Here is a 25453-nt window from a genome sequence, read left to right as displayed (position 1 = left end):
CACAGATTATACTAGTTAGCATTAGAGAATTAAAACACACAAGATTTCCTAGTCTCAAAATTTAGCTATCAGCTATAAACTGATGACAAATGAATACTAAAGCCTGAAGATGTGCCTGCTGACCAATTTTCACATTTCCATAGTTGTCAATGCTGCCAGACACTGTCGCCTTACTGTCCCACATGGACTTCAAACTCAAACATGTTCAACACTGAACTCACCGCTCTTCCTTGTTTCCTCTAAAAACATGACGTACCTGCCACCTAAGCCCAAGCCAAAACCAAACAGTCATTGTGGACTCCTCCTTCCCCTTCTTTCAAACTCATTCAGTAAACAAAAGAATGAATAAAGCCTTCCAAAAGTTTACCCAGATTTTTCTCCAGCTTTACTTTCTGGTACTTTCTGTCTTTACAATCCACAACAAGAGATGCTGTTTCCCTGCTCTGTATCCTTCTTTAAGCTGCTGGGAATGCCTTCCCTTCTCCCTTCTTTGCCCCTAAAATATGTATGCTTTAAGATTTTATATAAGGTGTTATTTTCAAGAAGCTTGCCAGAACTCCCCAAGGTCTAGGTTAAGTTTTATCTTCTCTTATCACTTAAAAAATTATATGGAAACTATCCATTTACTTATCTATCCTTCCTATTAGATTATGCACTTAAAACAGTACCAGGAAATACTCTTTATACTATACCCAGCATCTTGCACAGTAGATACAGGGTAGGTATTTAATCAACGTTTCCCGAATTGCTGGAGTGTATTGACAAAAATAGGAACAGTTTTTTGAAGGAGTTTAAAATTAAAACAGAAATTCCAGTCACTGAGGATTTACTATCTTTTTCTGTTAAACATATACCTATAAGATCAAATATACCTATGTTCAACTATTCACATATTTCTCTTGTAATATTTATCTCAAAAAGATCTGAATTATTATTTATTATTTGTTATTTACTTACTCTGTTTGGAGGAACCCTGCGCTTTTTGACAACCTGAAGTGGAGAATCAACTTCGCTATTTTTCTGATTCTAGATAAAGCAGACAAAGTAAAAAGTTAAAAAAAAAGTTTTAAGGGAAACAAGAAACTTTGTATGATCTTGCTACTGTGATTACTGACCAACTCACCTCTGGGGACTCCAAAACATTTGCTTTTGTTTTTTTACTTTTTCTTCGGAAAATCTCATCATCTTCACTTTCATGGGTTGATAATTGTTCATCTATAATTTATTTAAAGATAATGAATCTGGTCAACAGATTTAAGTTTATCCAACCACAAGTATCTAATTTTTGATGGGTACAGTAAAAATTGTTCCTGGCAATCTCAACATTTATTCAGTCTCAAAGATAGTTTTTCTTGCATCTCTCACTCTGGAGGAAGCCAGATGCTATATGGTAAGAACAGAGGAAGTAATCCTATGGAGAGGAAAACATGGCAGGAAATGGAGGCCTCTTATTCAACAGCAATGTGACCCGCCAAGCTGATTCAAGCCTTCAGATAACTGCAGCCCTGGCCAAGGCTTTGAATACAAACTCATAAAATATCTGGAGTCAGAACTCCCGGCAAAGCCATTCTCGAATTCCTAGTCTATAGAAACAGTGAAATCATACATGCTGTTTTAAGCCATTAAGTTTGCAGTCAATTTGTTATGCAGCCAGAGATAAATAATACAGATTTTGGTTCATGGAAATAGGTAATTAATTACCAAAAACCTAAAGGGTAGATATAGCTTTAGAACTAATGAATGGGCAGAAGCTAAAAGAACTTTTTTTGTTGTTGTTAAAAGAATTTTTGAGGAGAGTTTTTGTGAAAGCTCGAAGAGCCTCAAAGGAATTGTTTATAGAAGATTAATGGCCATTGAGGAGGTCATGGGTGACAGCTTACAGAGGTAAGAAAATCCTTATTAGAAATTTTAGGAAAGAGAAATCTTACTGTAGTGCCAGAAAGTTTAACAACACAGCAGTAACAAAGAAAGTAGAAAATGTACCTCATGAAGGAGGTACCAGACAGCTTACCTGTCTCCTGAGACACCTGTCAAGAAGCAACAGTTAGAAACAGACAGGAAACAACTGACTGTTTCAAAATTGAGGAAGAAGTAGGACAAGACTGTACACTGTCACCTTGTTTATTTAACATATGCAGAGTACATCATGAGAAATGCTGGGCTGGAAGAAGCACAAGCTGGAATAAAGACTGCTGGGAGAAAATATCAACCATCTCAGATATGCAGATGACACCACACTAATGGCGGAAAGCAAAGAGGAACTAAAGAGCCTCCTGATGAGAGTGAAAGAGAAGAGTGAAAGAACTGGCTTACATCTCAACATTCAGGAAACTAAGGTCACGGCAACTAGTCCCATCACTTCATGGGAAATAGATGGGGAAACAGTGGAAACAGTGTCAGACTTTATTTTTCTGGGCTCCAAAATCACTGCAGATGGTGACTGCAGCCATGAAATTAAAAGACGCTTACTCCTTGGAACGAAAGTTATGACCAACCTAGATAGCATATTCAAAAGCAGAGACATTACTTTGCCAACAGAGGTCCGTCTAGCGAAGGCTATGGTTTTTCCAGTGGTCATGTACGGACGTGTGAGTTGGACTGTGAAGAAATCTGAGAGCCGAAGAATTGATGCTTTTGAACTGTGGTGTTGGAGAAGACTCTTGAGAGTCCCTTGGACTCCACAGAGATCCAACCAGTCCATTCTGAAGGAGATCAGCCCTGGGATTTCTTTGGAAGGAATGATGCTATAGCTGAAACTCCAGTACTTTGGCCACCTCATGTGAAGAGTTGACTCATTGGAAAAGACTCTGATGCTGGGAGGGATTGGGGGCAAGAGGAGAAGGGGATGACAGAGGATGAGATGGCTGGATGGCATCACTGACTCAACAGACGTGAGTCTGAGTGAACCCCGGGAGTTGGTGATGGACAGGGAGGCCTGGCATGCTGCGATTCATGGGGTTGCAAAGAGTTGGACACGACTGAGTGACTGAACTGAACTGAACTGTTCCTTGGAAGGAAAGCTATTACAAACCTAGACAGCATATTAAAAAGCAGAGACATTACTTTGCCAACAAAGATACATCTAGTTAAAGCTTTAATCTTTCCAGTAGTCATGTACAGATGTGAGAGCTGGAGCATAAAGAAGGCCGAGAGCCAAAGAATTGGTACTTTTGAACTGTGGTGCTGGAGAAGACTCTTGAGAGTCCCTTGGACTGTAGGGATATCAAACCAGTCAGTCCTAAGGGAAATCAACCCTGAAGTCATTGGAAGGACTGATGCTGAAGGTGAAGCTCCAATACTTTGGCCACCTGATGCAGAGTCAATTCCTTGGGAAAGACCTTGATGCTGGGAAAGATTGAAGGCAAAAGGGAAGGGGATGGCAGAGGATGAGATGATTAGATAGCCTCACCGATGCAATGGACATGAAATTGAGCAAACTCTGGAAGACAGTGAAGGACAGAGGGGTCTACAGTCTATGGGGGTCTCAAAGAGTCGGACATAACTGAGAAACTCAACAACAAAAATGAAGGAGGTGCTCTAAGCAAGAAGATTTCCAGACATGTTTAAGTATCACCTGGAAAATCCCGTGGACGGAGGAGCCTGGTAGGCTGCAGTCCTTAGGGTTGCTAAGAGTCAGACAGGACTGAGCAGCTTCACTTTCCCTTTTCACTTTCATGCATTGGAGAAGGAAATGGCAACCCACTCCAGTGTTCTTGCCTGGAGAATCCCAGGGACGGTGGAGCCTGGTGGGCTGCTGTCTGTGGGGTCGCACAGAGTAGTTGGACATGACTGAAGCGACTTAGCAGCAGCAGCATGCTTCTTGTTTAAATGTGAAAGGAGAGAGAGGAATTAAAGAAAGTATATTAAACATGAAACAGGGGAACTTTCCTGGTGGTCCAGTAGCTAAAACTCCGCACTTCCAGTGTAGGGGCTCAGGTTCGATCCCTGGGAACTAGATCCCACGTGCCACAACTAAGAGCTTGCATGCCAGCAGTTAAAGATCCCACAAGTCCCAACTAAGACCTGGCACAGCCAAATCAATCAATCAATCAAAACATGAAACAGTTGAGACTTGCTGGTTTTGAAAATTACCAGCTTCTCCAGATAGCAAACAATGTCAAATTAAGAAATCTTCCAGGCAAAGACCTAATCTAGAAGACTTCCAGGAAACTACAGTCCAGATGATGCTGAGGGTGTAACTAAATGCTTTAAGACCTCAGAAAGATCAAAGGTGGTGCCTCAGAGTACCATTCAGTCGGACGGTACTCTAAACATTTTAAAGATGTCTCTTACATTCCCTCTCAAACAACAGATCTTCTAAGAGGATTAAGGAACTATCTTTACACATCTCAGCAGAAGCCAAAGTTAGAGAAGAACTTACCTCCGAAAGATCTGTGGACATGGCTAGTATCTAACAGAATGAACCTCAAATAAGATTCCCAAGAGATCCACAAATATTTATGACAATTAGATGAGGAAAAAACCCACAGCCAGCTACAACTTAAAAGGGGCAGAGACAGTACAAAATGAAGAGGCCTTTGGATCCCCAAATTTTTACCAGAAGAAACTGGTAAAACCTGAGAAAGCTCCACAAGTGCTACCTGTTTGGAAACTGGACTAGGCATCCAGAGGATAGAGCCAAGAACCATGGAGAATTATGGGGGCTTTGAGCACTAATCAAAAAACTTTCAATCTTGGTTCTGCTAGATTTTAGAATTACTATGGACCTGAGATTCCTGTGTGCTTCCCATCAACCGTTCTCGCTTTCAAATAAACCATTTTGGAAGCAGATTTTACATGCCCAGTCAGGTCTTCAGATGACTGCAACCTCAAGTGAAATCTTGACTATAATTCCATGAGAAAGTCTAAACCAGAATGACCCAGTTAAGCAACTCTGAAATTCCTAAACTACAGAAACTGTGAGATAAATGCTATCTTAAGCCACTAAATTAGGGGGAGTAATTTCTTACACAGCAGTTAAAAAACCTAATACAAACTCACACAGTATATTTCTCCTTATGCTCTGTGCTTATAAAATATCTACCTAGACAGATTATTGTGTATATATAACATGGTAAATGATCCTAAATCTTCTATTTCAATTAAGTGGAATAACAAATACTAAAAAAAAAAAAAAATGCTAATAAATAGTTCCTTAATGGCTATGTATTCAGAATTATGTTGCCCATGGTTAGTCATTAAGTACAATGCTAGAAAAAAGTTTTAATGCAAATCTGACACAAAGACAGAAAAATTATCTCACTCATTAACAAACACTTAATATAAAGGTGTTAAATATTAAAGGACCTAGGAAACATACTTAGTAAAAAAAAAGTGTCAGAGTATATCCAAAACTATGTAGACAAGTTAGTTTTTAAAAATTAACTGTATGTCCAGAACTTATAAGTTTTTATCTTAAAACATTAATGAATCATAAGATTTACAGAGGAAATTCTCATTTTATGCTATTAACTATTCTTTTTCCTTAGCCATAAAGAGTAAAATTCATAAATGGCCTTTTATAATAATCTGTACATAAACTAGAGTTGAGTTCTATAACAGGATCTAAAGGATATTTAAATCATTATATTTTTGATATATAAATCACTGGTATTTAAATCATCTATTTTCTGGATTTTCCATAGAATTAGATTATACAAATCCAGAGATTCCTATAGATCTTCTATGACCTTGTCTCAATTTTTTAAATATAGTCTTATTTCTCAATTTTGTCATATAAATCCCCTACTTTATACTACCTCCAAAAACTTTACACTTTCCTTCTTTCCCTTTGCTTTCATCATTTTACAACATCCAAATTCTTTTGATTATCTTCAACATGTCCAAATCATTAATATTCCCAAGTAGCCAAAATAAAAACCTACATTAGAAGTCAACATTTTCAATCTAAACCAGTTCAAAATGCTTTCATCTTCTGAACCTAAATGTCCACCATCTTATTATTCATCTGGTAGTTATTTCCATGTTTTACTGATATCTTTTCAACTTTATATGTCACACAAATGTTTGTGTTTTATAATTAAGGGCTAGAGCCAAATCTTACACTTCTGTTTTGCAGTGTCTAGCACATTACCTTCTCATGGCATGCATGCCATAAATACATGGAGAAAAAAATAAATCCTGTATCAATAAACATCAACATAAGGACTATATAGTACATCAATTATCTAATTCAATATATCATACACTGAGAAATTACATTTTATAAAAATTATAGAATCTGATTCAAAATAAATATTCTAGAAAATTTGTGCTTTATAAATTTGGAATCTTACCTTCAGTAGAATGGCAGGCTTGATGCAGATTGATTTGTTTCTTGCTTTTACACTTTCCTGTAGAAAGTCCTGAATCACCAATAGTTGAATTCAATGTTTCTTTGTGTAGATTTACTTTTCCCATGTTAGAACCTGACTTTTTAGCCATTTCTATTCTCTTCTTGGAAGATGAGTTCAATATATTTGATTCAGAAAGTGGTGTGCTCATAACTTTCTCTCCTACTGGCAACGAAAACTGAGAGTAACTAGGAGACATAAATTCTTTACTTTTTGTTGCATTCATTGAAAAACATGAAAAAGCTGGACTCTGCTTATCTTCACTTGATGGGTGGGTAGTTGTTACACTTGTAGAATTATCAACATGGGCTCCTGACATGACTGCTTGATTTGAAACACAATTTGTACCATTTATCTGCTTAATGTCTAAACGCCTTCCAGGTAGATCATCTAAAATTTTACTATTTGTATCTGATGCATAGTCCACTACTTCATCCTCAGAACCTGTACTACAAAATCCTAAATCAAAAGTAACAGAAAATAAATCCTTAGAGCAGTCAAAACTGTTTTCATCATTATTCAATTTTCCCTCATGTATACCTCTCAAACCTTCATGAGATTTCCAACTATGAGTATCACAGACAATTTGATCTTGGGGTTCAGAATCGTTCTCTAACAAAAGTTCATCAGAAATGAAGAACTGAGAGACCAGTGCCATTTCACTTACAGCAGTTCTGTCTGATATACATAAGGATTCACATTTACTGTTCAAGGGAGGAGGGCTCACATCATTAAACTCCGTATTAACATCTTCAAATAACAATAAACTTTCATCCTGAGCAGTATGCAATATTGGGAGGTCACTGTTATCAACATCATGATTCTTTTCTTCAGCAATATCCTTTGAAGGGCCGATGTTTATCTGAATTTGATTGTTGGATACTAAATGTTCCTTTTTACTATCTTTATGTACTTTATCAGAGTCACAGAAGCTTGGTTCATCAGAAATCTTCTCATTCGTTGTACCATAAAGGCAAGTTTTTTCAGAAGGATGAGTAATAAACTTAAGTGAATTCAATTCTAAATTCTGTTGAGAATTTACAGCTGAACATGACATTAAATTGGTGGATTTATCATTCTGTAAGCACTCTGAGTAGGGTAGAAAAACCAAGTTTTCAAGTGCTGAACCCTCAGAAATTTCATTTTCCAAATCTGATAGTCCACTGAGAGGCGGAGGAGAATGTGATAAAAATCTCTCTACATTAGCTAGCACCTCTTTTGTTAATGAATGACAATGAAAAAATTGGTCATCTGTTTTCGCTATATCAAGCTCATCCTCAAATGAAAGAAATAAGCTAGCTGAAAAAGATTTCTCATCACTGAAACTGTTATAACCAGAATCAAAAAAATTTCCAGTAAATGAACTAGTCGATTTAATTGTAAACTGACAATCCGTTAGTAATCCACATGACGGGTGGCCTCCACTTTCACCGACAGCACATGTGGCAGTGACTTCACCCGTATCTGATGCCCTTCTACCATTTCGCAGGTCCACCTGAAGAACATGCTCAGTGGTAGAACTGCCGTCCGTGTCTAAGGGCTCCATGACAACATCCTTATTTTCCTTTTTAGGCTGATCCTTTTTCAGGTTTTCAGAGGCCTTCTTTTTTAAAGAAGGAATTTTAGTAGATTTGATAGGAATTTGTTTAAAAATTTCAGTACACTCTTCATCAGATTCTGTCATTGAGACTGATTTCCTGTGATTTATATTTGCAAATGAGGACTTCCTGTTACTTGTAAAGGTGCCATCGGCAAAAGGATTATATTCATTTCTCAGAGCACTAGACGCTGAGCTAACATCTTCCATTCGTAAGTAAGATTTAATTTCTGATTCATAGCTGCATTCTCCCTATAAAGAAGGAAAATGAAAAAGTCACAAGAAAGCAATATAAAACAAACAAAAATTCTAAGAGATGAGCTTTATTCTGTTAAAATATTTTCCAAACAATATTGCATTATTCAAATGATTTTACCTTAAAAATTATTCTAAGTCAAACAAAATGAGAAACAACATTACTGTGAAATTATCACAAATTATCTTTTATCAGTTAATAGTTCTGTATTCCCGAGAGCCATGATAAATATTTGTAGAAAGTATAAATTTAATTAATATATAAAATATTATTATACTTTTTTCCTAACATTTAACTAAACAATGATTCTAACTTCTTAAAAAAGATATTTAAGAAATTAACATATATAAATGAGAAACACATACTTATGTGAAATTTACTCTCTTGATGAAGATAAACTAAGAACAGCTTTTAGAACATTTGAAATAATGGTACCTATATGTCTTCTAGGCTGTAAGCTAGAATATGCTATTTAAAAAAAATTTCTCAAGAACTCTTCTTGTGAATTTCTACATTTTATATCTAAATCTAAAACTACAGTCTCCACCATCCCTGACTCATCCTTCCCTCTTGCCACAAAATGCTATTTTACTCAGGAGTCCTCTACTATTCAGGAACTTAAGCAGTTAAGTCTCCACTTTCTGTATAATAAATACAATAAATATTAATGTCAGAATGTCTGTCACCCTACTAGGATATATGCTCCCTACAGAATATTTCATCTGTTTTCTTAACCAGTGTAGCCATGGGGCCTAGAACAGACCACGCCATATAGAAGGCACTAAATAAATGTGCTGCTCTGATGCACAGCCTTTGCTGGCACATCCCAGTACTGAGTACATGAGAGGCCCATGACAACTATTTGTAGAAAGTACGAATTTAATTAACACATAAAACAGGATTACAAACACCTTTTTTCACTTGTAGGGATCTATAAATAATTACTTTATTTACATGTATTCATGAACAACAGCTAATAATAAAATTAGCAGCTACAATATATCAAGTAATTACTATGTGCCAGGTATTATTCTAATTGCTTTACATGTACTAAGCCACTTAATCCCTAAAACAACCTTGTGACAAAAGAATCATTATTTCCAATTTACAGATGAAACTGAGGCACAAAGAGGTTAAGCAAATGCAAAAAGTAAGATTCTAACCCAGGCATTTTGGATTTCACACTCACAATAGGTTCACCATTCTGACTCTCTCAAAGAACAATCATCAGGAAGTTACTCAAGGAATCACTAATTCTCTAGACTACCAACAGGATAAAGGAGACATACCAAATGACCTGTATGATAGGGAAATTTCAACAGATCAAACAAGAATACTAAATTTGCTTTACAAACATTTATATAAATCATTAAATAGGAATTCCCTGGAGATCTAGTGGTTAGGACTTGGTGTTTTCACTGCCAGGGCGTGGGTTCAATCCCTGGTCTGGGAACGAAGATCCTACAAGTTATGTGGCACAACCAAAAAACATTTTTTTTAGCCATTCAGTTCAGTCCAGTTACTCAGTTGTGTCTGACTCTTTGCGACCCCATGGACTGCAGCATGCCAGGCATCCATGTCCATCACCAACTCCCAGAGTTTACTCAAACTCATGTCCATTGAGTCGGTGATGCCATCCAACCATCTCATCCTCCGTACTTTCCTTCTCCTTCTGCCTGCAATCTTTCCCAGCATCAGGGTCTTCTCAAATGAGTCAGTTCTTCCCATCAGGTGGCCAAAGGATTGGAGTTTCAGCTTCAACATCAGTCCTTAAAATGAACACTCAGGACTGATCTCCTTTAGGATGGACTGGTTGGATCTCCTTACAGTCCAAGGGATTCTCAAGAGTCTTCTCCAACACCACAGTTAAAAGCATCAATTCTTTGGCGCTCAGCTTTCTTTATAGTCCAACTCTCACACCCATACATGACTACAGGAAAACTGTAGATGGACTTTTGTCAGCAAAGTAATGTCTCTGCTTTTTAATACGCTGTCGAGGTTGGTCATAACTTTTCTTCCAAGGAGCAAGCGTCTTTTAATTTCATGGCTGCAGGCACTATCTGCAGTGATTTTGGAGCCCCAAAAATAAAGTCTGTCCCTGCTTCCACTGTTTCCCCATCTATTTGCCATGAAGTGATGGGACCAGATGCCATGATCTTCGTTTTTGAATGTTGAGCTTTAAGCCAACTTTTTCACTCTCCTCTTTTACTTTCATCAACAGGCTCATTAGTTCTTCTTTGCTTTCTGCCTTAAGGGTGGTGTCATCTGCATATCTGAGGCTATTGATATTTCTCCCGGCAATCTTGATTCCAGCTTGTGCTTCTTCCAGCCCAGCGTTTTTCATGATGTACTCTGCATATAAGTTAAATAAGCAGGGTGACAATATACAGCCTTGACGTACTCCTTTCCCTATTTGGAACCAGCCTGTTGTTCCATGTCCAGATCTAACTGTTGCTTCCTGACCTGCATACAGATTTCTCAAGAAGCAGGTCAGGTGGTTGGTATTCCCATCTCTTGAAGAATTGTCCAAAATTTGTTGTGGTCCACACAGTCAAAGGCTTTGGCACAGTCAATAGAAGTAGAAGTAGGTATTTTTCTGGAACTCTCTTGCTTTTTTGATGATCTGACGGGTGCTGGCAATTTGATCTCTGGTTCCTCTGCCTTTTCTAAATCCAGCTTGAACATCTGGAATTTCATGGTTTATGTACTGTTGAAGCCTGGCTTGGAGAATTATGAGCATTACCTTGCTAGCATGTGAGATGAGTGCAATTGTGCAGTAGTTTGAACATTCTTTGGCATTGCCTTTCTTTGGGATTGGAATGAAAACTGACCTTTTCCAGTCCTGTGGCCACTGCTGAGTTTTAAAAATTTGCTGGTATATTGAGGGCAGCACTTTCACGGCATCACCTTTTAGGATTTGAAATAGCTCAAGTGGAATTCCATCACCTCCAGTAGTTTTGTTCATAGTGATACCTCCTAAGGCCCACTTGACTTAGCTTTCCAGGATGTCTGGCTCTAAGTGAATGGTCATACCATGATTATCTGGGTCATGAAGATCTTTTTTGTATAGTTCTTCTGTGTATTCTTGCCACCTCTTCTTAATATCTTCTGCTTCTGTTAGGTCCATACCATTTCTGTCCTTTATTGTGCCCATCTTTGTATGAAATGTTCCCTCGGTATCTCTAATTTTCTTGAAGAGATCTCTAGTCTTTCCCTTGCTATTGTTTTCCTCTATTTCTTTGCATTGATCACTGAGGAAGGCTTTCTTATCTCTCCATGTTGTTCTTTGTAACTCTGCATTCAAATGGGTATATCTTTCCTTTTCTCCTTTGCCTTTCACTTCTCCTCATAGCTGTTTGTAAGGCCTCCTCAGACAATCATTTTGCCTTTTTTGCATTTCTTTTTCTTGGGGATGGTCTTGATCCCCTTTAGCTAATGAAAGAGAAAGTGAAGTCGCTCAGTCGTGTCCGACTCTTTGGGACCCCATGGACTGTAGCCTACCAGGCCCCTCTGTCCGTGGGATTTTCAAGGCAAGAATACTGGAGTGGGTTGCCATTTCCTTCTCCAGGAGATCTTCCCAAACCAGGGATAGAACCCAGGTCTCCCGCATTGTAGGCAGATGCTTTACCATCTGAGCCACCAGGGAAGCTCCCTTTAGCCATTAAATACATTAAAATTTCACTCTTGTCTATCAATGTTCACAGATGGCATTCTTCTAATTAGGCCTACTTCTCCTAAGATAGAAAACTAGTCCACTGAGATCACAAAAAGCTACACAGAAAAACAAAATAGTTTAGCTATGATTATTTATAATAAATACTTGTTTCTTATAATAATGACTTCAAATTAAGAAGACTAAAGTATTCTAGTTTCACTGTCATGCCAGCAAAAGAAAGTTAAAGTAGGCTCCTACCTCTTCATGTCTCATTCCTTCTATCATTTGCATAATATTTATGAAATGGTGACATCGATCTGAATGGTCAACTTGATATGTAGGCAAAGGATGATCCTGCCATAATCTCCATTCAGAGAGAGACAGTTGACGAATTCCAACGGTTGGTTCTTCAGTCTTGATTAACAATCATTTAACATAACACAAAACACACATACTCAGATTTCACACACTGATTTAAAAAATACTTAATATACAGATAATTGGCATACCGTACATAATTTTAATTCACTTAGGTATTTTCAACTAAAATTTCAGGTGAAAAATAAAATAACTTGATGAAGTACAAAGATGTCCTTTTAAATACATCTTAAAAATAACTGTTACATGTATTGCTTGTACAACTAGAAAGAAAACTATGTCATTAGAAATAAAATACATAAATAAATAAATATTAGATGAGTTACTACTTGGACATATTCCTGTTATATAATTCCATGTTAAGAGTTTTTGCTAGATTATGTTCTATAATCTAATAAAGAGGTATTCATAATCTCTCAGTGATACTGATCCCAATTCATCATGCCTGCTGCCATTCCTCACTTTCCCTGTTAGTGAAAAAAATATAGATTTGCAAAGCCAAGTATTTCAAGCCCTATAAATCTTCTCAAAGGTATCTTCCTTGAAGTTGTTTTTCTATTTCTCTGAGTACATATGTAACCTCTGATCAATTTGTTTGACTTTCCTTATGCTCATCAATAATTTGTTCATAATAAAATAATATTCAATTTAAAGTTTTACTCTAATTTCAAAACAAAAAGCAAAAAGCAGTTTGTACAAAGACATTCATAAAAGCATAATTTTATACTAGTAATATACTGAAAATAGCTCTAAAACACAACAGAGAAATAGTTAAAGTACGGTATATCACAGAGTAACATAACAATCATAAAAATTACACCTACACAGAAATAGTCATATGAAGAAAGTAATAAAGTCAGAATTTATGTAAATATATTATAGTCATATAAAAATATATATACAATAAGAAATACGAGTTTTACCAAGACAGACTATTCTTTAATATTCTTTTTAAAACTGCTTACATTCTTAATTTTTGACCTTCTGATTATGAATATTCATTCTCTTTACTCCCAAAGCTATTGCATAGTCACTATAAAGAACATCTGAAAACACATTTAACTTACTGGTCTGTTCTCTTCATTGTGTAAAGATAGAAACTGAACTTGAGGCAATGTTATTTCCTGAATTTCATCAGTGTCTTTTAATCTATATCGTCTATTCCATAATTTAAATTCTTCTTCTGATAAGAACCAATCGTCCTTTGAATTACTCTGCTTTATTCCTAGAAATTTAAAAAATAAGTCAAAACAGGTTTAAAAAAAATCTGCTAGACAAACACAAAATAAAAGACATCAACTCAAACTCTCTACTTGTTTCTGCTCAACCACTAATTCTATTCCTTAATATTCGCTTTCTTCATATAAACACTCTGGTTATTACTTCCTGTTTCTACACATCTCCTAAACTTCTTTTACCTTTTTGAAAGTATGTACTAGGGGACCTTCCAACTACAGCTAACCTCGTTAACAAAACATCACCAGGCAGCTCTCAGTCTTGTATTCCTTTGGACTCTCTCTATTTTGTTGTCTAAGACCTGGAAGGAAACAGACAACTTACAAAAGAAAGCTAGCATCATGATTCCATCTTAACACTATCAGAAAGTTATCTGAAGCTGGTACGGATGCAGGAGAGATGCAAAGACTAACAAGAGTTAAAGCCTGAAATGCTGGGTAGGGTGGGACAACAGTTTAAAAAGGACAAGAAAGACCTACTGCTTTAAAAAATGACATGATAACATACTTTTAAAAAATGCATAGTAAATTAATCCTTTATTAGTTCCATAATCTTTATAAAGGAAAATAACCACCAACATGGAAAGGATGAAAAAATATTAAGCTGTAACTCTGGTCCCAGTAAAGATGAGGGAAGAAAAAGAAATCAGAAAGGTACTGAACTGGAAATCAGGAAACTTCTGTCTTAGGTATTCTCAAATATTACATGAAAGCTTTTGCAAAATAAGGGGTTTAAATTAGGTGATCTCTCAGGTTTCTTCAGATCTAGCAATCTGAGGCACTGAGACTTTTGAAATAGAAACGTATTTCCTTCTCCTGGTCACGTTAAATATATTCAGACCTCTAGCCTAAATGAATCATATACAAATATATAAAAGATGGTATTTATACACACTACCTTATTAGCAAGATGAATCACTCACATTTGAAAAATCAGAGAAAATGGAAGAAGAAAAGCATAGAAAAATGTACATGAGCTAGTAATATAAGAAAGCCTTCCTCAGCGATTACTGCAAAGAAATAGAGGAAAACAATAAAATGGGAAAGTCTAGAGATCTCTTCAAGAAAATTAGAGATACCAAGGGAACATTTCATACAAAGATGGGCTCGATAAAGGACAGAAATGGTATGGCCTAACAGAAGCAGAAGATATTAAGAAGAGTTGGCAAGAATACACAGAAGAACTATACAAAAAAGATTTTCACGACTCAGATAATCACAATCGTGGGATCATTCACCTAGAGCCAGACATCCTGGAATGTGAAGTCAAGTGGGCCTTAGGAAGCAAAACTATGAACAAAACTACTGGAGGTGATGGAATTCCACTTGGGCTATTTCAAATCATAAAAGATAATGCTGTGAAAGTGCTGCCCTCAATATGCCAGCAAATTTGGAAAAGTCAGCAGTGGCCACAGGACTGGAAAAGATCAGTTTTCATTCCAATCCCAAAGAAAGGCAATGCCAAAGAATATTCAAACTACCGCACAATTGCACTCATCTCACATGCTAGCAAGGTAATGCTCGTAATTCTCCAAGCCAGGCTTCAACAGTACATAAACCATGAAATTCCAGATGTTCAAGCTGGATTTAGAAAAGGCAGAGGAACCAGAGATCAAATTGCCAACACCCGTCAGATCATCAAAAAAGCAAGAGAGTTCCAGAAAAATACCTACTTCTGCTTCTATTGACTGTGCCAAAGCCTTTGACTGTGTGGACCACAACAAATTTTGGACAATTCTTCAAGAGATGGGAATACCAACCACCTGACCTGCTTCTTGAGAAATCTGTATGCAGGTCAGGAAGCAACAGTTAGATCTGGACATGGAACAACAGGCTGGTTCCAAATAGGAAAAGGAGTACGTCAAGGCTGTATATTGTCACCCTGCTTAACTTATATGCAGAGTACCTCATGAGAAACGCTGGGCTGGATGAAGCACAAGCTGGAATCAAGATTGCCGGGAGAAATATCAATAGCCTCAGATATGCAGATGACACCACCCTTAAGGTAGAAAGCAAAGAAGAACTAATGAGCCTCTTGATGAAAGTAAAAGAGGAGAGTGAAAAAGTTGGCTTAAAGCTCAACATTCAGAAAACGAAGATCATGGCATCTGGTCCCATCACTTCATGGCAAATAGATGGGGAAACAGTGGAAGCAGGGACAGACTTTATTTTTTGGGGCTCCAAAATCACTGCAGATGAAATTAAAAGATGCTTGCTCCTTGGAAGAAAAGTTATGACCGACCTAGACAGCATATTAAAAAGCAGAGACATTACTTTGCCAACAAAGGTCCATCTAGTCAAAGGTATATAGTCATATATGGATGTGAGAGTTGGACTATAACGAAAGCTGAGTGCTTAAGAATTGATGCTTTTGAACTGGGGTGTTGGAGAAGACTCTTGAGAGTCCCTTGGACTGCAAGGAGATCAACCCAGTCAATCCTAAAGGAAATAAGTCCTGAATATTCATTGGAAGGACTGATGCTGAAGCTGAAACCCCAATACTTTGGTTACCTGATGTGAAGAACTGACTCATTGGAATAGACCCTGATGCTCGGCAAGATTGAAGGCAGGAGGAGAAGGAGATGAAAGAGGAAATGGTTGTATGGTGTCACCAACTGAATGGACATGAGTTTGAGTAAACTCCAGGAGTTGGTGATGGGCAGGGAGGCCTGGCATGCTGCAGTCCATGGGGTTGCAAAGAGTCGGACACGACTGAGCGACTGAACTAAACTAGTAACATTTTTAGAAGCAATTACTAAACATATGGTTAATTAACATCTATAAAAATTAAATGATCACTAAGAAAAATGTACACCAACCTAACCAAGTTTTGATCATACTGTTAGTTTAATTATTCAAGAGAATTCAAATATACACTCTTTTCATTTTAACCATAATTTGGCAAAGTCTTGTAAAATGATACATATATTTCTATTAAGTGAATTTGCATTAGGTTTAACAGGCATATCCACAAAACACTGATTAATGGCTCTGAGTTAAAGGAAAGAACATTAACAAATTTAGCTAAGTCCAAAGAAGGTGCCCAGGATAGGGAAGAATTCTGAAACTTCACAGTAATGAAAACCAGTGGAAAAGTCAGTTGAACAAACTTGAGAGGTACTGTCTTCAAATATATAAAGAAACTGCCACCTAGGTATCTCAAAGATCAAATCCATTTTTGTGTCTAGAAGCTGTGGGCAAATAAAGTCACCTGCCATTTCAGTAAATAAAGGATGTTGTTGGGGCGATCGGCCATCAGCCACTGCAGCTGCCCCTAAGGGGGTTTCAGAATGGAGAAAAACAGAATACTGGCCTAGGTAGTTAAGAGGTATATCAAAGGAATAATTTCAGTGAGCTGAAACTCTTGCATCGTCCCCTACATAAAAAAGCACTAAAATCATTAACTTGAGAGGTCTAGTTTTCTGGGATTAGCAGTAATTTTTTGATGTTCAGTGACTGGGTTTTTTCTCAGCAAAAACTCCTATGTATCCTGGCTTCCCACTTGCCTCTTTGGAACAGTCCCTCAGAGCTATCTGAGAGGCTTCCTTCCTGTGCTACAGTCCTCAGTAGTGCCCTGAATAAAACATAATTCTCAACTTTTATGTTGTGCATTTTTTTCAGTTGACAAAGCCAAAATTAAATCAATGACAAAAAGATACAAAGACAGAATTTTTTTTTTTAACAAAAGAACTTCTTTTATATGTACTATCAACAATGGAATGAACGCTCATAAAAGAATACAATTTCCATTAACAGAGATGTTCAAGTTGAGGCTTGATATACATTTAACATGGAGAGGGAAATAGCAACCCACTCCAGTATTTTTGTCTGGGAAATCCCATGGACAGAGGAGCTTGGTGGGCTAGAGTCCACGGGGTCTCAAAGAGTCGGACATGACCTAGAGATTGAATACTCACACACACGCACACACTTAACAGGCATGCTATAGAAAACATCCTTACCTTGGTAGGTAACTGGACTGGATGATTCCTGAGGTTTCCTCCAAAGTTTAGAATATATTTTATGATTCTTTAATATTTCAAGATATTGCCTTGGTATCACCAAAATCTCTGCAGTTCTTAAGCTAGCCCTCTCCTTACTATGCTCCCTGGCACCAAAGTATTAATATTTGTTCCTCACTGGCTCAGTATCACCAGCTTAGTCTAACTTCACCACTATCTGGTGTAACAGTAAATTAAAAAAAAAAATTTCTCCTTTGCAGAAATTCCCCCTGCTTCTCTGAAAGCAATTCCACAGATACTTATTAATATTCCTAAATCCTTTATTTAACTCTCTGATATGCATGAAAATCTTTGTAAAGGCAAAGCAAGTCTCTAGCCAGTTTTTCAACAAGAAATGATTTTCTTAAGGACCTAGGAGACATCTCTTTGAAATGTAAACATCAAGATAGTGTCCCTATCTCCCAGACAGCTGGGGAGTTTAGCCTTGGCACCTTTCTCTGAGCTCTCCCTATCTGTCTGTCATAGAGACAGAAGTTCTATTATTTCTTTGGATAAGTGTTAAGTGCTCAGTTGTGTTTGTGATCCATAGACTATGATTTGTGACCCCCTAGACTGTACCTTCCAGAGAAGGCAATGGCAACCCACTCCAGTACTCTTGCATGGCAAATCCCATGGATGGAGGAGCCTGGTAGGCTGCAGTCCATGGGGTCGCCAGGAGTCAGACACGACTAAGTGACTTCACTTTCCCTTTTCACTTTCATGCATTGGAGAAGGAAATGGCAACCCACTCAAGTGTTCTTGCCTGGAGAGTCCCAGGAATGGGGGAGCCTGGTGGGCTGCCGTCTCTGGGGTCACACAGAGTCGGACATGACTGAAGTGACTTAGCAGCAGCAGCAGCTGTAGACTGTACCTTGCTAGACTCTTCTGTCCATGGAATTCACCAGGCAAAAATACTGGAGTGGGTAGCCATTCCCTTCTCTAGGGGATCTTCCCAACCCAGGGACTGAACCTGGGTCTCCTACATTGCAGGCATATTCCTCACTGTTTGAGCTACCAGGGAGGATGAGGATAAAGGCAACTAGCTAACACAAATGGCTACCTCAATTACTGGGTGAATTAGGAATTAACTATGAAAGAACATGGGCTTCCCAGGTGTCTCTGTGGTAAGAATCTGCCTGCCACTGCAGGAGACGCAGGTTCGAGCCCTGGGTCAGGAAGACTGCCCTGGAGAAAGAAAAGGCAACCCACTCCAGTATTCTTGCCCTGGAAATCCCAGAGGAGCCTGGAGAGGCTACAGTCCATGGGGTCGCAAAAGAGTCAGACATGACTTAGCAACTAAAACAACAACAATGAAAGAACATACAGCAAATGGTGCTGTCCTCTTATAAGAAGACAAGTTACTGTTATAATCTTAAGAACATGATGTAAAGGATTACTACTGTTTAAATGAATAGGCTGGAATTTTTCTTTCTCTTAACTTGGTGGATTGCTTACAATGCATATTGTAATACGGCTTAATGCTTATTCAATAGTAAAAGTGTTTTCCTCTTTTCTACATTTTGTAAAGCAGATTCTCTGGGCTTATATTTTTAGTTTTCCCAACACTGAGCTTCTTTCATTCTGTATTGCCAGTACCTTGTTCCCTTTGCCACATTAATCATCTCTCTTCTATCCTTCTCAAAGTGAACACCTATAACAAACTAGGATGTATATTGATTTTCTCATAGAATAGATCAATATATGACCTGCTAAAAAATAACAGAAAAACAAATGTGTGTCTCAAATGCAAAAAACTGTATTTACCATTCCTATAGGAAAAGATAGATGACTTTCGCTGCAAGTTCCGAGAAGGCTTCTCTGGTTCATAGACACCATGTGTAATGAACATCTTATGTAATTGTGGGTTGACTCCATTAGGAACCATTCGTGGACTTCCTTGGTAAAAATGAAGGACCTGCCTATTACCTGAAATAGCTTTGTAAATACTTCTTTTGTTGCACTGACTTTGATTATAAGTCTGCAAAAAAAAAAAAAATGCAAAATCATTTTATTTCTATAATAATCACCTAGCCATAACAAGTAGTTATTATATCACCCTGAGTTTATTCTAAACAGCAAATTAAACTCTGATCCACTTAAATATTTGAGGAACAGAATCTATGTTGTCTTAAATTTGAAGGCTATTTAAGTCTTAATGAAAATCATTTCAAGATTTATTCTTACTTTAGTAACTATATTGTACCAACAAAGTCTGTCTTTTATTCAGTATCTTGCTGTTTTTGAATAAGGTTAATATTTATATATAAGTATAAACTGCTTTAAAAAAATACTATTTTTTTATTTCAGCTTGTTACTTCATCTCTCTACATGTCAATTTTCTTTACTGTATACAACAAGAAAATCCCTAGTACTGCCCTGACAGCGTTGTTGACATTATTTAAGTAAAACAATGCATCTGAAACATTTGCAACAGTGTCCAGCACAAAGTAGGTACTCATGAAATGTGGTCCATTATGACTTTTTAACAGATAAGAAAACTAACACTTAAATAGAGGTTAAGTTAGTTGCCTAAGGTAATACAATTAGTTAGGACCCAGTTCCACTCAGTGATAATACATAGACTTTTAAAAGCTGCCAGACATCTCATTTATTAGAATTATCTCATAGATAAATTAGATGTTACATAAGAATATGCTATAGTAACATAAAAAGTATTGGTGGAAAAAGAAATTCATTTTTCAGGATGATTTTCATAGGGTTTCTGAAACACTTCAAATCAATTGTTTAAAACTACTGTCATTAATGAAAATTCCTTAATGTAAAACTATTTAAAAAATATTTACTTGGCCACAGAAATAGTCCCACTCAGTTATAAAAGTTATTAACACTTTAGTGTACACATGCAGAATAATATTATGTACAGCATATTTAGGGAGGCCCGTCACGCAAGACTTATGAATATCACTCAATGCCTTATCACTTAGAATAGGCATTAGTAAACTTCCACAAGGGTCAGAAAGTAAATATTTCAGGCTTTGCTGGCTACATATTACCCCCGGCGCGTATGGTGTTAGTTGACTGATTTAGGCAACTCTTTAAAATGTAAAAAATATTCTCAGCTCACTGTAGTTATTAATAAAACAACAACTAAACACACATAAAAAAAACAAGCCTTAAAAGCACAGGGAAATAGTCAGACAAGGTAATACTTGATTTTTGTATCTATGTGTTGCTAAATTAATACTAAAGTACAAAGATATGGTTGTTTATATGGATAAAAGTTATGAAGCTGAGTCTAGTCAAAAATTTTCCTAACTACAAGAAAAGAATAGGCAGTATCTAATACAAAGGGAAACAAAAATCAATCACAATTACTACAGATTGCTTGGACTCTGAATGTGAACAGATTGATACTTGTCTTTAGGTTCTGTTTCTCAAATTTCGACTGTCGGATTATGCTCCCACAAGTCTACTTACGCGTTCCTCTCGTCCTTCAGCAAGGATAACAACAATCCTGCCCTGACGTTTGCGGCCGGTTCTACCCATTCGCTGTATAAGACGAATTGGGCTCTTCTGGGCATCAAAACATATTATAAGGTCAACTTCTCCGATATCCAAACCTTCTTCACCAACGCAAGTGGACACCAACGTATTGTAACCACCAGTACGAAATTGTTTCACTACCTAAAATTAAAGTTTAAAAATAATTAGATGCAACTAGAAGAGAATTGCAAATCAAAGCATACTTCTTCCATCTGCCCCTGAAATCAGATTAAAAATCACCACCCAAAATACTACCGAATAGGAAAAGAAGCGGCAAAATGACAATATAAACCAAGAGAGAGCGGTGCGGTGCAAAGCACAGTCCCAATTCCTTTGCTTTAATGATGTTATGATTCCAAAAGGTTCTTCTAACCATTTACACACGAGTGAGAAAGCACAGATATTATTTTTAACATCACTAAAAAGAGGGTAGAGCATGTAAATGGCCCCAGAGCACTTACTGCTATTTATCATATCCTATTGTCAGTCAATTTTAGAATAATAGTAAGTTTAATAATTAAACTATGTTTGATTACTTCTAGCATTCATATTTTAAACAGAAATGGAATAAGAGCCATAGAGAATGGTCTGGTGGCTGTCAAGGGGGAGGGGGCTGAGGGAGGGATCAAGTCAGGGGTTGGGGTTAGCAGATGCAAACTTCTGTATCTAGAATGGACAAACAAGTTCCCACTGTAGAGCACAGAGCACTATATTCAATGGAAAACAATATTTAAAAAAAGAATGCATGCATATGTGTAACTGACTCACCTTGCTGTACAGCAGTAATACAACATTGTATAAATCAACTATACTTCAGTAACAAAAATTTTAGTTAAAAATACAATTCATATTTTACTTTTTACACTGCTATTCCAGTGAAGGGTAGCAGATTATGGCAGCCCAAATATGACTATAGGAGTTTAGATCATGCTGCCCCAGCCTATGCTGCTTTTGGTATACTGATTACTTTGAGCTAAAGGCATTCAAAAAAAAGCAAGTGCGGTTTCTCTGGCCACTTATCTGCCTAAAAGCAGATCCTCCAGAAGGAACTCAACTGTCATAAATCCCTTCCCCAGGAGTTTCATCAACCAGGGAAAACTAACTCAGCAAGAGACTGAAAGCCCACACCATATCCAAACAAACTTCATCACAATCTATCACTCATACTTCCCATCCTTTAAGACCCCATTGATCTTCCCTGAAAATCATTTACTCTCCTTTGTGCCTGCCACTCCTCTTTCCCCATAAGATGCTATTTAAATATGAATTCTAAGCCACTTCAGGGAGTTATTCATTTTTCCCTCGGTGTTTTCCCACGTATCCATGAAGTATACATGTTTGTTTGTTTTTAATTTATATTGCTTTTCAGCTGTGCTCAGGCTTTTCTCTAGATAAGGTGAGCAGGGGCTACCCTCCAGTTGCGGAACTTGGGTTTCTCATTGTGGTAGCCTCTCTTGTTGAGCAGCACAAACTCTAGGGTGCATGGGCTTCAGTAGTTAGGACTCCCTGGCTCTAGAGCACAGACTCAAAAGTTGTGACTCCTGGACTTAGTTACACCATGCCATGTGGGATTTTCCCAGACCAGGGATTGAACCCATGTCTCTTACATTGGCAGGTAGATTCTTTACCATTGGCAGGTGGATTCTTTACCACTGAGCCACCAGAGAAGCCCAGTATACATTTGTTAATAAGCTTCAGTTTGTTTTTCTCTTGTAAATCTGTCTTTTATTACAGAGGTTGCAGCTAAGAACTCAGAAGGGTAGAGGGAAAATTATTTTTTCTTCTCTTCACCAGGATTCCCTGATCAAGTTACGGGAAGTATACTAGCATGACAATGAGTTAATGAAAAAGTCAAAGTCAACTCCTTTATCTCAGATCCCACTCTAAATCTGTCAGGAGTCCTGTCAACTTTGGAGAAGGCAATGGCACCCCACTCCAGTACTCTTGCCTGGAAAATCCCATGGATGGAGGAGCCTGGTGGGCTGCATTCCATGGGGTCGCTAAGAGTCGGACATGACTAAGCGACTTCACTTTCACTTTTCACTTTCATGCATTGGAGAAGGAAATGGCAACTCACTCCAGTGTTCTTGCCTGGAGAATCCCAGGGACGGGGGAGCCTGGTGGGCTGCCGTCTATGGGGTCGCACAGAGTCGGACACGACTGAAGCGACAGCAGCAGCCTGTCAACTTGACCTTGAAAATATATCCATAATCCAATGGTTTCTTGCAAACTTCCCTGCTTCCACGTAGTCCAAGCCACCATTGTCTTTAGCTTGAATTATTGTCATAATTCTTCCAATTGGTCTTTCTATTTCCACCCTTAGCCCCTATAGTTTATTCTGAAGACAGCAGCCAGTGTGATTCTTTTAAAGTATCAGTCAGGCAATGACCCTCCTCTGCTCTAAATTCTCCAAGGGCTTCTGCTCATCTCACTCAGAGAAAAATCCAGTCATTAAAATAGAAATGACCTACAAGATCCTAAAGAACCTGGCACCCCACTTCCTCTGTGATGTCATCACTTGTTTACTTACACAGACTCTTTTGAGGGCAGTGGAGACTAGTATCAGAAGTATGTAAATGTAGGAGTCCTCATCTTTTCATGTTGACAGATTCAAGAAAGAATCTTTGAAAATAAATTAGCTGTTAAAGACATACCTAATTGTCAGAGACTGCTCAAGTGCAGACTTACAGCTAATCTGCAAAACGCTGTACACAGTTTAAAAAAAAAAAAGCAATAGTTTAAAATTACCCCAAAGCACAGCACAGCACTCAGAAAACTTGTGACCAATATTCAGTGCATACAGCTACCTTAAATATCACCATGGTTTCTTTTCTCTGACCACATTTTGAAGATTTTTAAATAGAAAAAAGTGATACAATCATTATTTGTTTGGAATAAATAACTAAAATGACTTAAGATAAATAAATAGTAAACATTTACTGAAGGCTCTGTTGTATGATTTCATTTAATATTTACAATAGGTCTATGGAGTTTGTTTACAGATAATCAAACTGAGGCACAGTAAGTAAAAAAATTTATCAGTGGAAAAGCTAGGACTCCAACCTATATAGTGTGATTCCAGAGCCTTTCTGCTCAAATGTGCTTAAAAATATTCAAAATTAAAAAAAATATACTTTTTTGGTCTTTCAAAATATGCCTCCATACAGTTGTGTCCGACTCTTTGCGACCCCATGGACTGCAGCACACCAGGCCTCCCAGTACATCATCAACTCCTGGAGCTTGCTCAAACTCATGTCCATCAAGTTGACACCATACAACCATTTCATCCTTGGTCATCCCCTTCTCCTCCCACCTTCAATCTTTCCCAGCATCAGGCCCTTTTCAAATGAGTCAGCTCTTCACATCAGGGGGCCAAAGACTGGAGTTTCAGCTTCAGCATCAGTCCTTCCAATGAATATTCAGGACTGATTTCCTTTAGGATGGACTGGTTGGATCTCCTTGCAGTCCAAGGGACTCTCAAGAGTCTTCTCCAACACTACAGTTCAAAAGCACCCCAATGTTCATCGCAGCACTGTTTATAATAGCCAGGACATGGAAGCAACCTAGATGCCCATCAGCAGATGAATGGATAAGAAAGCTGTGGTACATATACACAATGGAGTATTACTCAGCCATTAAAAAGAATACATTTGAATCAGTTCTAATGAGGTGGATGAAACTGGAGCCTATTACACAGAGTGAAGTAAGCCAGAAAGAAAAACACCAATATAGTATACTAATGCATATATGTGGAATTTAGAAAAATGGTAACGATAACCCTGTATGCGAGATAGCAAAAGAGACACAGATGCATAGAACAGTCTTTTGGACTCTGTGGGAGAGGGAGAGGGGGGAATGATTTAGGAGAATGGCACTGAAACATGTATAATATCATATAAGAAACTAATCACCAGTCCAGGTTTGATGCAGGATACAGGAAGCTTGGGGCTGGTGCACTGGGATGACCCAGAGGGATGGTACAGGGAGGGAGGTGGGAGGAGGGTTCAGGATGGGGAACACGTGTACACCCGTGGTGGATTCATGTTGATGTATGGCAAAACCAATACAATATTGTTAAGTAAAAGTAAAAAAAAAAAAAAAAAAAAAAAAAGAACCTAAGCCAGGTCTATATTGTGTAACACCACCACCTTGTGGCTAAATACTTCATTACAGAGTAATCCCAAATTAAATTCCTATTAAAGATAAGATCTTCCAAAAAAAAAAAAAAGCATTAATTTTTCAGAACTCAGCTTTCTTTATAGTCCAAATCTCACATCCATACATGACTACTGGAAAAACCATAACTCTGACTAGACAGACTTTTGCTGGCAAAGTAATGTCTTTGCTTTTTAATATGCTGTCTAGGTTGGTCATAACTTTTCTTCTAAGGAGCAAGCGTATTTTAATTTCATGGCTGCAGTCACCATCTGCAGTGATTTTGGAGCCCCAAAAATAAAGTCTGTCAGTGCTTCCA

General features: G+C 37.6%; 1 protein-coding gene across 4 annotated transcripts in view; it reads right to left on the bottom strand.

The window, feature by feature from the left end:
- The window catches only part of FANCM (FA complementation group M), a 63515-nt gene that overhangs the window by 14475 nt on the left and 23587 nt on the right, over nt 1-25453 (bottom strand). For all 4 annotated transcript variants that reach the window (XM_055556467.1, XM_055556468.1, XM_055556469.1 and 1 more), the window contains 7 exons: nt 20914-21120; nt 19240-19453; nt 13307-13464; nt 12120-12275; nt 6297-8202; nt 1124-1215; nt 958-1026 (listed from right to left, as the gene is read on the bottom strand). In XM_055556467.1, coding sequence (XP_055412442.1) covers nt 958-1026; nt 1124-1215; nt 6297-8202; nt 12120-12275; nt 13307-13464; nt 19240-19453; nt 20914-21120 — 2802 coding nt within the window. The remainder of the gene's footprint in view (nt 1-957; nt 1027-1123; nt 1216-6296; nt 8203-12119; nt 12276-13306; nt 13465-19239; nt 19454-20913; nt 21121-25453) is intronic.

The sequence above is a fragment of the Bubalus kerabau genome, chromosome 19 (genome assembly GCF_029407905.1).
Source record: "Bubalus kerabau isolate K-KA32 ecotype Philippines breed swamp buffalo chromosome 19, PCC_UOA_SB_1v2, whole genome shotgun sequence".
Taxonomy (NCBI): Eukaryota; Metazoa; Chordata; class Mammalia; order Artiodactyla; family Bovidae; genus Bubalus; species Bubalus kerabau.
The sequence above is the reverse complement of the archived record's forward strand: the minus strand, read 5'-3'. Positions and strand labels throughout refer to the sequence as shown.